The sequence below is a fragment of the Hermetia illucens genome, chromosome 1, assembly GCF_905115235.1.
Source record: "Hermetia illucens chromosome 1, iHerIll2.2.curated.20191125, whole genome shotgun sequence".
Taxonomy (NCBI): Eukaryota; Metazoa; Arthropoda; class Insecta; order Diptera; family Stratiomyidae; genus Hermetia; species Hermetia illucens.
The window spans coordinates 186,660,305-186,678,042 of NC_051849.1; the positions used below are offsets into that span (position 1 = coordinate 186,660,305).

General features: G+C 38.6%; 1 protein-coding gene across 3 annotated transcripts in view; it reads left to right on the forward strand.

The window, feature by feature from the left end:
* Window positions 1-583: 583 nt before the first annotated feature.
* The window catches only part of LOC119661257 (heart- and neural crest derivatives-expressed protein 2), a 50,651-nt gene continuing 33,496 nt past the window's right edge, over window positions 584-17,738 (forward strand). For 2 of the 3 annotated variants that reach the window (XM_038070510.1, XM_038070509.1), the window contains exon 1: window positions 584-915. In XM_038070510.1, the coding sequence (XP_037926438.1) occupies window positions 786-915 (130 nt within the window). In that variant the 5' untranslated portion in view covers window positions 584-785. The remainder of the gene's footprint in view (window positions 916-17,738) is intronic. The other variant, XM_038070508.1, reaches the window with a different exon arrangement.

Consider the following 17,738-nt stretch of genomic DNA (forward strand, 5'->3'; position numbering starts at 1 on the left):
TTCTCAATTGCTTAACAAATCACTTATTATCACTATAAGAGGCGAATCGACAAATTCCGCAAAGTTGTATGCGGATATTATATTGAATTGTGGTTTGGGTAAATTCCCCACATGAATTCTGTGGTAAACAGCTCGTTAGTTCCGAATGGGATACCCATTTATAATTTTACTCATATTATCATCATTTCCGCTTTCAATGTTATTCATTAAAAGTAATATCAATTTAAATCTATCCGTCCATTAGCCGATTTGCTTCTAATTACTCCGTTGATCCATTAATTCGCTTACATTACGGAAAATACCCACTAGCCGTCTCAAGTAAATAAATAAATATCAAATCCAATAAAACTACACCGGAACCATCGCCTTCTATTGTTATCCATTTTGAAATAGGCATTTGCGTAGATACGAGCGCCGCATGAATCCGCGGTATCAAGAACAAATCCGGAGCAAAATCGCTCTTTTCATCCTTATGTATATGTTCCCAGGGGTGTTGAATGTATCTTACCAGAAAATTGGAAAAGTTGTGGGCGGGATTATCTCATAATGAATACACAGTTACGTATCTATGGAAACAAGGGAACAGTCAGTCATGGACCGAATTTCGAGTTGAACGCATTGTGGGATAAATCTATATACAAGTGGAAGGATAATTTCAGTTTTGTGAAAAAATAAGGAATAGTTGTGAGGATAACGTGATCTGTGTGATAGTTTGAAAATTTGAATTGGGCTTGAAATTTGCCCAATAGTGGAAGATTGGAATTTAGTCAAGTTACAACGGTGTAATGTCTGTTTCATATAGTGTAGTGCGAGGGAGTTCCTGCTCACGCGTGTGCCATACAATGGATTCATTCTATGAGCCTTCGTCAACTTATTATACGCATATGTACCCAGCAGACTCACAACATTCAGAAGGTACGTTCCCACTCGATGTTCGAGACATGAAATGCATAATTGTAGAGCGATCGATCGTTGATCTCATATATCCCGCAATCAAATTTGCAATATTGCAATCCTTACGGCTAATTGAAATTGAAAAAGAAAACCGTTGTCGTTTTAACGTTACGACTACTTGTCGCTCTTGCAGTGCTTGGGTTCGAAGAAGGCGATAAGCAGTTGCCGAAATATGCATACCTACGGGTTATAAAATTTAGTAAAGCGAAAACGCAACCGTTCTTTGGTTTTTAAGGTTTTGGGTAAAACAAAACCTTATTAAAATGTACAGTTTAAAGGGGGGCTCCCCATACATGTAAAAGGGGGATTTAAAATTTTTTTTCACCGGATATAGTCGTGTAGGGTATCAAATGAAAGGTTCCGATTTGTACCTTTCGAAACTGACATAAGTTTTGGCGTGAATTGTAAAGTGCGTGAGTAAGGAGTCAAAATGTATGCAATTAAAGTGAGATAGGACTCATTTTCGGAAACTACCCAACCTAAAAATCCGGAAAAAATCAGGATGGTGCGCTTAGATGAAATCAGGGCCTCAAAATATGACCCATTCCGATATCCACTCAAATAAACTTACTAATAGTATATTACTAACTTTTAGAAATTTACTGAAAAACCCCCCTTAGATTCATTCTAGGACTTCCGAATTTTGTACTAGCATAGAGGATAACATTTCGTATAAACGCGATGACTTTCATTGAAATCAGGTTATTAACGCCGAAGTTATAGCAGTTCAAACTTAGCAATTTCTCCCAAATTAACTGCTTCCAAAGCCATGCAAACAAGATGCTGATGTCATAATTAACGGGAATAATTGACATTCGCGTGAAACATTAAAGTCGCATTTATGAAGAATCTACTTATCTGCAGCCCTTTTTAAGGTTTTGAGTAAAACGCTTATGTCAAATCTAATGTTCGAGAGATGTCCCATTCCAGTATCTGCTCAAATCTGCTCAAATAAAATAATAGTATATTATCAAGTTTTAGGAATTGACTAAAAAAGTCCCCTTAAGTCCTAGGTGTACTAAATTTTGCACCGACATAAAGGACACCCTCGTGCATACGCTTGCCAAGTTTCATGAAAATCCAACTATTAGTGTCAAAGTTATAGCAGTTCAAACTTATCAATTTCGTGCGAATTAACAGCATCCTAACTCATCCAAATAAGATGCTGACGTCGTAATTAACGAGAATAATTGACGTTCAGGTGAAACATTGAAATTCCATTCAAGAAGAATCTAATTCTATCCAGACCTTTTTTATATCTGATATAGGGTAAATTCTTGGCATTTGTCTAATAATATTAAACTCAGAGTGTAAAGCATATGAGGTTGACTATTATCAACACAGGACTTTCCATCAAATGATTTATTTAAATCGCTTTCTCAAAAATAGAAGGCAATGGAATTTTTAGCTCTGTGACACGGTGCTGTCGTGCACTCGCCGCTCCTCACATCTTTTTCTTTTTCTTCATCCTTTGTCCCGTTCACAAGCGGGTTCGGCTCGTCGTGATCGGTTTCGTCATTTTATTTTATCCTGCCTGATCAGGATGTAATTGCGAGGCATTTAAATCCGCATCCAGCGTATCAAGCCACCGTTGTTTCGGCTGACTTTTTGCTTGGTTACCATTGACTTCGATGTTCAGACAATATTGGTAAGTGAATTCTCGTTAGCGTGAATTACGTGACCACACCATCGAAAACGCCTCTCTTGCAGTTTTCCCACGATCGGTGCAAACCCATATCGATCGCGAATATTCTTATTTCAGACGTGATCAAAATGTGTTACGCCACCAGTGCAATGCAACATCTTCGTCCCCATTACCGCAAGACGCCGTTCATTGTCTTTTATAGTCGGCCAACTATAGAGAGCGGCAGACGGACGACATTGCAGTAGATTTTAGAATTTGGGACGTGCGTTGATACGTCAATCACAAAGAACACCAGTTGTGGAATGCTACTTCATCCAGTTTGCGTTAATGCGTAAAGTAATTCCATTACGCAGTTCTCCATTGGCTGATAGCATTGACTCGAGATATTTAAATCGCTGAGTTCTAGCAATGGCAGTAACTCGCCCCTCGAGATATTTAAATCACTCAATTCTGTCAATGGCAATAACCTGTCCAGAACTGAGCGATTTCAATATCTCGGGTCAATGCCATAAACCAATGGAGAACTACGTCATGCTCCTCACATAGGGAAACACAAAACCTTTTATACCTGAAGCGTCAAGCTTCCGGTTTCCCGACTTGTTTTAATTGTACAGCTTTATTCAAACCCTCTAATTAGTGTTAATTAATAAAAACCAAAAGAAAATAAATCCTAGTTCAATAATATTTATTACATATAGATATAACTAATTAAGAATATATGGTTACATTGACATGATCATGGCAAAAAATTATATGTATGTATGTATATCCCAGGAACTTATGTACGACGAGCTTCTTCGAATCCAACATTTCCATGCACGATTTTCTATAATGCTTTTGCAACTTGGCATATAACACGAACGGTAGCCGTACAATTTGCTTATTTTTGTCATTTGATATGTCATGCTAATGTGACGTCATAACAGCGTTCGGTTGACCTCAACTCTTTCTAGAGCGTTTATAGGCTTCTTTAAATTAACGCATTTGGTGATCAATTCTCGTGGTTAAATATTTTTTTAAAATTCGGAAAAAATAGTACAGCTTGCACTCATCGTCTGCTGTTCTGTGCCAAGTGCCCTTGGGTCGACTCGCTCGTCAGTCATCTTAGGAGAGTGGATTCCACTGCATGGGATAGCCTGCAATTCAATTGTCGATTCTCTTTAATGTGTGACCTATTCACTGCTACTTCCGTCTTCCTATCACATCGCATACGAGTGCCAAGCCTGTGCGCCGACAAAGTTGTTCGTTTGAGATGTATCAGGCCAGCGTGCTCCGATGATATGACGCAAGACAGGTATTGGCGAAAGCTTGGAGCTTTTGAGTAACAGTGGAGTTCACTTTTCATGTGCTACTCTCATATAGCAAGACAGAAAGAACACTAGCACAGAACAGTCTCAACTTGATCCTTGTGCTGAGATAACTGCTTTTCCAGATTTTAGACAGGACAGCGAAAGCGGATCTAGTGCCGCTAATGAGCCGGGTAACATCTAATTGGATCCGCTTTCGACAGAAACCATGTTTCCTAGATATAAAAATTGCCTTCGATGTTCTGCGCGTTAATGCAGATAGGGAGAGCGCGATGACTCGTCAGACTGAGAAAGGTTTTAATTTTGCATTACTAACTTATTTTCTAAGAATATCAACCTCAATGCAAGGGAAAATAGTCAAAATTAACAAAATTGCAGAGGTTCAAAAGAAAAACGTCAGTTTTTATAATTTTTTTAAGGTTTTGTTTGCAAATACGACCTTATTAAAATCAAAATCAGCAAAACAAAACCTTATTAAAATCGGTTCAATATCTGCCTGTCTGTCTGTCCGTCTGTCTGTCTGTCACAGGCACTTTTCTCAGAAACGGCTAAACCGACCAACAGCCAGTACAGCCACGTTATTCGCATAAGCTTGAACGTGCATTGGCAGATTTTGCAGTTCGCATAGTAGTTAGTTGATAAGGATACTCCACAGAAGTGGCGATAGCACACCTCCTTGAGGGCAACCTTTCATCGCTTCCGTAGTTAAGTAGCGATCAACACCCACCTTAGCACACAACAATCTCTGAGTTAGTATAGCGTAGATACACTTTATTAGAGTTTCGTCAACACCATGCTCTCTGGCGGCATCACAGAGCTTTTGGAAGAGGGCACAGTCAAAAGCCCCTTCAATGTCCATGAACACCTCCATCGCGTACTCACCCTTTAGACTTGCATCCATACATATTTCCGAGAAAGACCGGAACAGCTGCCTCGGTACGAACAGTGCATCCATTGTCGGAGCGAGCGGTCCGCTCTCTACCTGCTAAAGCGGTTGTAGAAGCGAGAATATTGTAAATATTCTTTCAGAAATTGCATAGTATATTCTCAAAAGACTTTAATTTCGAAATATGGGTATATAAAACAGAAAACGATTTCTTTGAAATTCTAGACGACCTTAAAGATTGAGGGGTTCTAAGTCCGCATCCATTTGATGTCGCATCAGACCAAATGGGCAGCAACTTACTCCCTCTTTTTTTGATCCACTTGGAACTGTCGTTTAGGGCTTAGAACCCAAATTAAAAAAAAAAAAATTAGGCGAAGGCGGCTTTACGGTCTCTTACCGTGTTCTGCCAATTATATAAAGGAGCGTTTAACATCTCCGAGCCGCTTTGGTCACGCTGCTCCTAGGGAAAAACGCACGTAGGAAATTTCTCACACAAGACGAACACAAAACCTGTATACCCGAAGCATCCAGCTTCCGGTATTTCGACCTGTTTGCTGCATAGATCGTTAGCCCAAATATCCTGAAATATGCTTCAAAAATTTCAAAGCAAAATTTCTGCTCCTTTTAATTTTATGGGAGTAGAATCGACCGAAAATTGCTATTTGTAAGTCAGTACCAAGCAATGCCACGGGTTCATGTGTTGCTTCGTATCGTCGTTGAAACAAGTCGGGAAACCGGAAGCTGCGCGCTTCAGGTACGAAAGGTTTTGTGTATTTCTTAGTATGGAGAACGTAATATGTGCATATATTATGTGAGAATATCCACTTTCGGGTGATATTAACATTCATAGTGTTAAATTTGCAAAGAAGCAAGATCTTTGATGTATTATAACTTTGTTTGTAATAGTGCGATTTCCATCAAACTTGGTAAGATCATACTCTATACCATAGCTTACATCACTTAGTGATGCTAGGATGAACTTAAGGGGGTTACAAGCCAATTACTAAAAATTATAGTAATATATTATTATTAACTTTGTTTGGATAGGTATTGGTATGGAAGGTATTTCGGAGCCTAGGCACTATATAGTGGCAGCCTCCTGTTTTTTTCAGATTTTTCGGTTAGGTAGTTTCTGAGAATGGCCTTAAAGAAATGATCACTTTCAACCCCCCGCACTCCCCACCTTCCTAACAAATGTCAAAACTTAGACCGGCGTCGAAAAGTACTAATCGAGATATTTAGTTTGATGCTCAACATAACTATATTTCATGAAAAAAAATTTACATTCCCCTTAAATTCGACGTAAAAGCATGTAACTCACTATATGCGTAAGCGTTCACAGTTCCCACCTTTCTACCAAATTTGGTGTCAATCGCTATAACCGTCTCCGAGAAAAATGCGTGTGATGGACATACAGACAGACAACGATGTACTTAATCTTCCCCTTCCGGAGAAAGCCACGGTGGTGGGCTACGCCGACGATATAGCGCTGATCGCAAAGCACTTCGAAGATGCTGAGTTATACTCATGTGAAGCGATCAGTGCTGTTAAGGGTTGGCTAGAGAGTTCTGGTCTGACACTCGCGGAAAAAACGGAAGCGGTCCTCATTACCAAGCGCCGTAAAAGAAATTTTGCTCGCATTCAAATTAGGAATCATATCATCACTTCTAAGCCTGTCATCAAATACTAGGGAGTGATGATCGACGGGAAGCTTAGCTATAAGCAACACGTGCAGTATGTTTATGACAAAGCATCCACTGCAAGTGTGGCCCTGGAAAAGATGATTCCGAACGTGGGAGAGACACGGCATGCTTCCAGGTTGCTTATAGCTAGGGTAGTGAGTTCGATCCTGCTCTATGCAGCACCAGTTTGGGGAAAGGCATTGCAGGTTACATTTAACGCTAACAGACTGAGTTAAGTCTACAGAAGAACAGCCCTAAGGGTGTGCTCGACATTCAGGACTGTCTCAGATGATGCGGCATTCGTCATCTCTGAAATGATACCCATTCACATCTTGGCAGATGAGATGACGAATATATATAATGTGAAGTCTATCTCTCCTTTATCGCAGACGAAGAACGCCGAAAGGGAGAGATCTCATCAAGGAGTGGTTGGAGAGACGGCACGGTAGATTAATTGTAATCTTACTCAGTTTCTCACGAGGCACGGTAGATATCGCCAGTACATGTTCAGGTTTAAACTAGATACCTCACCCGATTGTCCAAACTGCGATGGAGTCCCAGAGGACCCAGAGCATGTATTCTTCCACTGTTCAAGATTTGTGGAGGAGAGGAAGAACCTAGAGGAGCCTCTAAGAGAGGTGTTCGTACCAGAGATGTGGTGCGAAGAATGTTAGCATGTCAGGAAGACTGGGATGCGATCAACCCCATGGTCTTATCTATCCAGAGCAAACTGCGAAAGGCAGAGGAGAATAGAAAAGCGCGGTTACGTACGCCGCGTGGAGACGAAAGGGGACCAAGCTAAAATGAACTGACTCCGCCCCGTGATTGGGGGGAGTCGGGGGTTGTTTTAGTGGGTAAGAATACCACACGCTGGCGTGTCCAGGCCAGTGTCTTAAAGATTTCCACCTCCTCAAAAAAAAAAAACAGACAGACAGTAAACCGATTTTAATAAGGTTTTGTATTAACACAAAACAAGGTGGCCTCTCTCAAGCAGTTAGCCCACGCATCTAAGCCGTATTTCCCTAGAAGTAAAAAATTTCATTAACCACAACAAATGTTCAAATGCTTTTCATCTGTGCAGAGAAAGCCGGAATTCCGGAAGCAAAAAAATGAATCATATCATGCTTTGCACTGTTATAGATTCTCTAGCGTTCGAGGTTATCATCCTAAGTGCGCTAATAATAAGACTACTAATATGTTATTTTTATCGTATTTATACTTGTCGAATTTTCGGAAACATTTTGTGCCTCACTGCGGCATATTTGCACACTTACAAATTTAAGATATGAATCATGTAGATACATGGTCTATAGACAAAAGATAGAAAACAACTCCAAAAAGATTGCAAATTTTATAAAGTTAACCGGAATAGTATAATTTGTTTCCTGCTTCTCATAGTTCGAGGACTAGAAAATATATTTTCTTGTGAGATCTTTATTTTCGTAGTCGTTGTTATACTATATACAAATCAAGATATAAAACTCGAAATCAAAATCAAAATCGTCAATTGATCAGGAAACTGAAAGGAAATGGTCTATGATCTATGGAGGAATTACCCTTTCAGACGAGCACAAAAGGTAGGACATAATCGTAAAAGTTTGTAATTTCTAAGATACATTACAAAAGTATACAAGTCCATAAAATTTGAAACTATGAAGCATTTTGTTTATAAACAAAAGTGATGATTAGGCTGATACATATTATTGTGTGGTACAGAGAGTTCATTATATCGTCGTTCGTACTTGGAACGCTATGATCACAGTCCGATCCTGGAAGCAGAGTGAAAAGTCGTAAAGTGTGCTATAAACACTAAAAACAAACAAACAAATACGTGATGTCAGTATCGAACACGGTAGAGATAGTTCTATTTCCGTTTTATTCATTTGCTGTATGGCGAAAGGAATAAGGGGTAGAGGATTGAAACAATTTAGTGTTAAGGTAGACATACATATCCTCCTGTATGTATATGCAGGCATGTTTGCTTTGAGAATTTCAGGGAAATTGAGAGAAATATGATATATAAGACTATAAATAGTTTTTAATTGGAATTTTCTTAATTGTATCTTTTATTTATATACTAACATATTTAAATTATGGATTTGGAGTCGACATTTGTAATTAGCTAGTGGTAGGAAACTGCAAACTGAACAATGTTAACATTTATTACCCGAGTAATTGCTCCCATAGTTTTTATTGTGTGTTTCCTGTTGATTTCCGCATACTTGACTTCATGTAGACCCTTTTGAGTTCCCAGTTTTTAACAACAAAAAAGTCAATCTAAATCGGTTCAATGTATAATATTTGGGTCTTACAAACCATATATCTAAACAACACAATGTTCAATTTCCTTGAGAAGGAAATACTGAATGTATACGCATTGTAAATCTCATTACCCAATTTAAAAAATTAATCACTTTTTAATTTTTGGGAAATCCTTGTTCTGTTTGCATTACAATTATAAAAGCAACGAATTGTAGGCAATTATTTTTTTTATCTAATCGGAACTAGATGTTTGTATAACTTTCAGCTGATACATCATAACTTCCTTGTTGCCAACCAGAATTTTCTTAGAAATTCCAGAACTCTAAACTCTGTGTTAAGTCAGCTGTTTATTTGTTTGCATCCTTGATTTGCTGAAATTAATAGAAGTACATAGCATTGGTTCCAGCGATTTCGTTCTGGTGTAATGGATGTCGAAGACACACCCCGTACTGGTAGGCCAATCGTAGTAGAAACCGATAAAATCGTCGAAATCATCCAAGTAGACCGCCATATGAGCATTCGCTCGATTGGCTAGAAACTGGGTAAGGACCATAAAACCGTTTAGAACCTTTTGCAGAAGATTGGATTGCAAAAAAGCTGGATGTTTGGGTGCCACGCGAGTTGACGGAAAAAAATTTCTTGGACCGAATCAACGCCCGCGATGCACTGCTGAAACGGAACGAATTCGGGACATTTTTGAAGCGGATGGTGACTGGTGATGAAAAGTGGATCACGTACGACAACCTCATGCGAAAAAGATCGCGGTCGAAGTGTGGCGAACCGACCCAAACCATCGCCAAGCCCGGATTGATGGCCAGAAATGTTTTGCTGAGTGTTTGATGGAATTGGAAGGGAATCATCCACTATGAGCTGCTCAACTATGGCCAGACTCTCAATTCGGATCTCTACTGTGAGCAACTCGACCGTTTGAAGACCGTTTGAAGGCAGAGGCGGCCAGGATTTGTCAATAGGAATAGTGTTGTGTTCCACCAGGACAACGTTCGGCCCCACACATCTTTGGTGACTCGCCAGAAGCTACGGGGGCTCGGATGGGATGTCCTATCGTACCTGCCGTATAGTCCGGACCTGGCACCAAGTGATTACCATCTCTTCCGGTTCATGCAAAACGCTCTTGGTGCTATCAAGTTGGCCTTAAAAGAGGCTTGCGAAAACTTGCAAATAAGAAGGGGGGGGGGATAATGAAGTTGCCTTCTAAATGGCAACAAGTTTGCGAACAAAACGGCGCATATTTGACTTAAATCGGATAATTCTAAGTATGTTAGGTAGCGCGTACAATTTCGATCACAAATACGACATTTCTTTTCCTCCAACCCAATATATATTAGTGAGATGTGAATGGCGCTAAGAGGCTTAATAATGATTGTCTGATTTGAATATAACGAATCTTTGCTTCATATCGACTGTCAAGGTGAGTTCCGCACATTTTCTTGTTGTTTCTCAACAGTGTTCCGGTTCAATGATACGACTATATCGATTACTAAGCACGCTCGTTCTTCCTTGAGGAGTGGAAGTAGACCGAGTCTATGGTGGTCAACACTCTGATCGGTGTAATAGTTCGACCCGCCCATTCTCCCAGATCCTTTGCGGAATATATTCAACCCCAGGCTTTGATGACGAATCGTGGAGGCAGTGTTATGACGGTTGGTGTACTTTGAACTGTTCAGCACCTTGCACGTAGATGTTATATGCTAGACGGTCTCCTCTTCTCAGCTGAGGATGGACGATTCCGTAGCCTACATAACGACGAAATCTATGAGCGATACCATGACCGTCCGGTTGTGGATAAAATCCGGCTCAATAGGTTGCGGTGAGCGGGTCACTAAATCCGTATGGATGAGGATGATCCAGCCCGGAAAGTCTATAAGGGCAATATCTATGGTAGGAAAAGAAGACGAGGCAGACCCTGCCTGAGATGGAGCGATGGCGTAGGTGGAATTGGTGGACCTCGGCACAAAACCGGGATGTCTGGAGTTCCTTATTAAGGTAGGCCTAGACCGGATATCGGTTGTTGCGCCGTTGATGATGATGATGATGAAGTTGGAAATTGACAAGTATGGAATTATGAAATGCTTCTGTCTTGTAAAACAGAATACCAATTCGATATCAATGCCTAGCAACCAAAATGTTTCAATGTGTCCTGTGTGGATGGGATTCTTTTTCCATATGTCAATCTTCTATTGGACTGAAATTCCATCCGACATAGGATCCTGAACCTGAAGAGCAGAGAATGTCTTCAGTCTCAAAGTGCCAATTTAATATCTGCTACGAAAAATCATCATTATCAACGCCTTAGTAGGGAACTCCGGAAACCCCGGTTTTGCGCCGAGGCCCACCAATTCGATATCTGAGTGTAATTATGCGGTGTTTCTAACGATTAATTATCTGAAATAATAAAAAACTTGTTGTTTCTTTTTCGTTGGTGTAGATATTTATTCATCAAATACCGATATTTCGGGAACCACTTGTTCCCTTCATCAGTGCTAACAAGTGGTTCCCGAAATATCGGTATTTGCAAGAATAAATATCTACACTGATGAAGGGAACAAGTGGTTCCCGAAATATCGGTAGTTGCAAGAATAAATATCACCAACGAAAAAGAAACAACAAATTTTTTATTATTTCAGAATTCGATATCTCTACGACGATAATGGGATGTAATTGGCAGAGGTTCATAGAAAAATTCGGGAAACAAAGGTATACACTGAATTTAAGTGCAAAGTTTCGAAATCAAGCACTCCCTTCCTCCATGATGACATGGGAGAAATTTTTTTGGATATTCTTTTTTGAATCAAATACCCTTACTCGCGACAGGCTCTAAATCCATGTAGTTCTATTGTGCAGATGACTCTGAAAGTATATCGAAGTGCGGGAATAACGAAGATATTGATACCCATGATTTTATGTTTCCCGAGCGGCTCAGTTTTTAGGATAAGATGCAGAAACCGTTCGAATTCCTTCCCCTATGTTGTCAGAATCTATATCTTCAAAGTAGGTGTCATTGTGCTTGTATCCTTCATTGTCCGTGTGTTTTCCACGAAAAATTGTTTGGCTAAACCCGACTGCAGGCTGATATTCTTATGAACTGGATGGTGATGTCCATCATGGAACGAAGCTGCTTTTCGTCTCTGGCAGACAATTTAATGTGTTAAGGATTTAAGGCCAAATAAAATCATACCTAATTCGCTTCGTGCTCTAATTCTTCGTCACTGCTATTGGGGTTGATTCTGTACAACCATTATACTTGTAATTTGGGTTGATTCTGTAAAACTATTACACTTATAATAACCACAAATGTGATATGGAGTCAAAGACCTATTTATAATTGATGTAAACTGTCGAGATGTTTTCTGTATTTCGATTTTACAGGTACTGTACATTGAGTTCTTTCCGCATCCTTTTTGTTCCTTACCTAAACAATCTTTAACTTTAAGATACTTTGAGATGTTCACGCAGAGAAATGAAGTAGAAACCTAAATTAGCCCCTTGATAAAAATTGTGGAATCAAGATTGGGTCAACAATCATTAGATTTAAATGGTTTGCCAACATACCCTTTGAACTATTTCTATTATTTTCAGAAATATCACCTATGTTGCTTATAAATTGCAACGGCTGGGTTGGCCTCAAGAAATTCTTCAGGAGTTTGCACAATATCATCCAAAATTCTGTTAACGGCAGGAATAACATTGGTAGTTGCCAAAGTAAATTTTAATTTTGGGATCTTTGGCCTAGTGTCTGCGAGAGTCTCTGCATATTCTGTGAATACGACGTAGAATACGATCAGCAACTAAGGTTCTCCTGGCCTTAGAGCTCATGGAGTGGCTTATAAGTGGAATATTCGAGTTCCGTCATGTGATCAGTGTACAGACACACAGACTATTTAGGATTCCGCTCTAAATATGTGTCATAAGTGGCTGCCGACAATAAATTTATTGAGGTGATTTGTCTAAACCATACGTCTCTTTAGGCCTTCCATTAGTGGTGATTGATGATATCACCGCCAAAAGGTCCAAGAGTGAGGAGTCACTTTGAAGTTGTTGAGCTATTTTGGCCTCTGGAGCCACACTGACAGAAGTCAAAGCCACTTCTTCGATTTTACTTTCACGAGTAATGGGAAAAGAGTAAGCCCTGCAACAGTGCACCATGGATACCTCTTAGAGTATGGTAGGTATCTGGAGGGGAGCCACTGAAAAACAGTGTTATGTCACTGCAATTCATCCGATAGGCGTGTCGATTCATTTATTCTGGATTACATATTTTTCAAGAAGGTTGACTCTCCTAGAAAGAAGAAAATGGACAGAGGTAAAAAAACACAAAGGAAAACATTCTGTTTGCTACGAAATTCGTAGTCATGCCATTATTGGCAACCCATTACACGCCAACTCAGGTCGAGATCAACCTGGTACGTATACTCGTTAGCCATAGAAAAACTATGATTTGCTTTAGCCCAATTCAACATTTGGTAATTTCTACTGATTTTTCTAGTTTATCTTCTTCCGATTGGTCTTCCACATCGTTTACATCGTTCGTTGGGATTATTTTGGATTCAGATTTCAATCTCTGCTTTTGAAACTTCTTCGGCGCTGCGTAGCAACTGAACCACATAATTTAGGTCTTTGATTTCACAGTTTATAGGAAAAGGTAATCCTGCAAATCTCCCATTGTTTATTAATTCTACAGCGCTTTTCGTACAAGGGCCAGGAATACGATCTTCTGGGACCTATTCTTTTGTCGGGAATATAGCTTTCCAATATTTCTATATTCGCACAGGTGATCTTTCGTGGAAAGTTTGCCATATGTCTAATGCCGGCGCCACACATTTGGCGCTTGTCCCAAAATCCAAACCTTTGATGGACCAAACATAGCCATCCACACGTTTGCAAGGACGTTAGTGTTTTTTGAGCAGTTAAACAAATTCCCTTTGATTTGTCCAAAAAACCGACACTTGATCGGATCAATGGCAAACGCAAACACACAAAAACCAAGCGAAACACACTATCTACACGTTTGTGTTTGCGATGGCTTGCTGAGGTTTGGCAAACATGTGGATACCACAGATACCAAGAGACAATGTTTTAGTTGCTTTTGAAATGTCAATTTCACCTGTAATGATTTCAGCAAGAAGATATTTCTTGTAGTAAATTTTTGGCTAAATTGGGTCCATGGGTTAAGGTAGGACTGTAACCTCACAGTATAAAAACTTTGCAGTTACTAGGCTCAGTTTATCAGCACGGGGATGACATGTGTTTTGTCCAATAACAACCAATTCTTTTGGTAAATTTTGTTTTGTTGTGTTTTAACTTTTAAATTAAAGTATTTTTATCTTGAACCTTGAAATGAAAGTGCTCGTTTTAATTTTACCATTAGTATATACGATTTTGTATCAGAAGCAGATTTTTGACTTTCCACCATAAGCACCTTTTCTGGCAGCAACTTCCAAAACATTCCTGTTTCGTTACCGTTGGATACCTCATCCGGAATCAGTAATAGTTTTTTCAACGTATAATGGAACGCTCTCAAAAGCAGTTGCACGAGACTTGGATTCTTTGAGAGTTTTTTTTGTAATTGTCGTTTTCGAAATTTTTCCACTAATCCTTTCCTGGCGTAAAACTTTAAAATTTCATGAAATGGATATTCAGCTCTTTGGCCTTTTGGGGTAAGATTGATGTGGAAATAAAATTCTTTTCATGTTGCTTACAAATCCAGGAATACAGAACTTTTTGCAAGCTGTCAAAGGGAAGATTTTTAACGCTTCAAACTGCATTCTTTGTTGGATTTTGATATTTAAGAGGCGTATGAAGTGCATCGCCGTCAGGCTCGTACTTAAAGACCCATTTTTTTTTGCAAAAAGCTCATAAAGAGATGGCGAAGAAATGCTTGTTGTTGTCCGGATAGCTGAGTGGTTAGAGCGCAAGGCTGTCGTACGGAAGGTCGCGGTTCAAATCTCGCTGGTGGCAGTGGGATTTGTATCGTGATTTGACGTCAGACACCAGTCGACTCAGCTGTGAATGAGTACCTGAGTCAAATCAGGGTAATAATCTCGGTCGAGCGCAATGTTGACCACATTGCCTCCTAGTGTACCGTTACGGTCTTGAATGAAGTGCTCTAACACACTTCAAGGCCCTGATCCAACGTGGATTGTTGCGTCAACGATTATTATTATTAAAGAAATGCTTGCCAAAGTAGCTGACGACCGTATCAGACACATTACTATTGATGGCGACACGTGCCTTTATGAATATAACGTCGAAAATGCTTTACAATTTAACAAATGGTGTGTCAAAAATAAGCCAAGAAATTCGCCGAAGAATACAGGCTCCGTCGAGGTATACAAGAAGTGTATAGCAAATTGCGCTAATCGATAATAAAGATTTGTATTAAAATACATAAAAATGTTCTTTTTCTAATCAGTCCTGGTCAAATTTGATCAAATGGTATATCAGATGTAGTTTGAAATGTCTGAGAAGTTTTCAATATATTTTCTCTAGTTCGATCTTCTATCTAAGTGGATTCGAAGCTATTTGGCTTGGGGTATCCCATTGAATTCTAAGGAGAGCCATGTAAGTTTTTAATGTTTTTTGAAAACAAACTCGTAACATTAAAATCGGTTTACTGTCTGTCTTACTGTCCATCTGTTTGTCTGTGACACTTATTTTCTAAGGAAAAATTACTCCTGTTGATACGAAATTTGATGGAAAGTTGGGAACTGTGAATTTCCTTTCATGCGGTGAGTAACATTGTTCTAAGTTGAGTTTTAGGGCAGTCCCCATACATGCAAAAGGTGGTTGTAAAATTTTTTCACCGCATATAGCCAGGTGGGATTCTCAAATAAAAGGTCTCGATTAGTACTTTCCGAAGCCGAAATAGTTTTCATATTATTTGCAAAGGAGAGGAGTATGCGGGTTCAAAATGGGTCAATTATTTCAAGGACTACTTCTCAGAAGGGAAGCTCCTTAAAATCTGGAAAAAATCATGGTGGTCCGTACGCATGGTATATAGGCCTCAAAATACTCCCCGTTACGATAAATGCTCAAACAAGTTCATTCTAGATCCGTAAAATTTTTCGTTAAAATAGACTTCAATAGTTAGGATCATACTAAGTTTAGTGGAAATCCCACTATTATTAACAAATTTATAGTAGGACAAAGTTGTCCCTTCTGCGTCAAATTACTACTCCTCACGAGATAAAATACCGGTATAACGTCGAATTGAATATTCAGTGTATTCACAACGAATTATATATACATAAGTAAGTGGAACCATCGTGTAGCCAAATACTCTTACATAAAAAAAATCAACAAAACCTTTCATACCCAAAGTGCCGTGCTTCCGGTTTTCGACGTGTTCTTCACTATAAAAGTGGCAAGACTTCGTCTCGTTGGTTTAAATTTTTCATCATGTCAGTTATTATTCAATATTTGGTGGTGTCGAACGTATGTCAGGTCGTACGTCACCAATAAAGGAAAGGTGACAAATAGATTTCCATTGGTAGGAACATCTTCTGTCCACTGCCTTGATTTTAAATGAATTCGGAATATGCCATTTTATTTGACCAAGAATTTTCTGTCTCTAAGATATTAATTCCGCAACTTTATGAACGTTTCCATGCAGTCACTGTTTAATTCTATATACGAGATAGTACCAAACCTCATCAAATGTCTATGCGACACCTAAAAAATGTCTGAACAGCATATTCTCTTTCGATTACGTGGTGCACTTTCTTAACAGGTGAATGTTCTCTGATTTTTTCATTCTAATATTTTCAATCAAAATTTTTGGATTATTAATCAAAAGATTTATCAGAGTGAAATTATGCGGTGTTTCCAACGATTAATTAATTGAAATAATAAAAACTTGTTGTTTCTTTTTCGTTGGTGTGGGCATTTATTCTTGCAAATACCGTTTGCACTGATGAAGGGAACAAGTGGTTCCCGAAATATCGGTATTTGCAAGAATAAATGCCCACACCAACGAAAAAGAAACAACAAGTTTTTATTATTTCAAAAGATTTATGGTGCAAACTTTTTTGTTGTTAATTGGTAGTGCAGCAAACACGTTTTTCAAGCTGTTCATCAGAAAATTACCAAATCATGGTTCAAGTATATAACATCATATCGACAACGATTTGAACATGTATTTCTAATTCTACTGTTGGCCGCCATAAAATTATATTATATCAGATAGACAGTTTTATTTTTTTCCATATATATGTATGTGTATGACGTGTAGGAACGCGTTTCAATTTTAATGGGAAAATAGTTGCAATAATATTCATCACGTTGGGTGGTATTTACATGTAAATCAAAAAATGCTCTTCGCATACAAATACCGATACACGAAACAATTTGCGTAAATGATTTGTACGTTTCGAAATATGTATGTCGGCTTACAAATGTGTAGGTAGTTATTTTATTTATTCTTTTTTCACCAGAATTATTTTTCCAGCCTTATTAATGATTTGTTTTATTTTTCCCGCATATAGCCCTCTTAAATTAAGAATTCGTTTATAAATATAATTCTAAAGTCAAATGCACATTTGCAATTTATGTCAGGTAATTTTTCTGCAAAAAAAACTTTTATAGATGAGTGTTAACTACTTTTTAAAAGTTGGAAGAATGAGTTTGCACTTTCTGTTAAAAATCGGAAGTAAACATTTTTATATGATCAAAACATCATGAATTTTCTGTGGTATAAATTTCAAAGTTTAAATATCCACACGCAAGATAGAATCTCATTATCACATCTTTAAAACAAATTCTATTTGAAGCAATTGGGGATTCACTTAATTATACTATAATTCAGTTAATAAAATGAATCTGTCCATTATTAAAGCGAGATATTACACATGCATTCGTCTGAGAAACGGTTATACCTATTTACACGAAATTTGGTAGAAAAGTTGGAACTGTGAACCCCAACACATCCAGTGAATTACATTGTCGCACGTTGAATTTAGCGGGCGGGGGTACACATAAAAGATTGA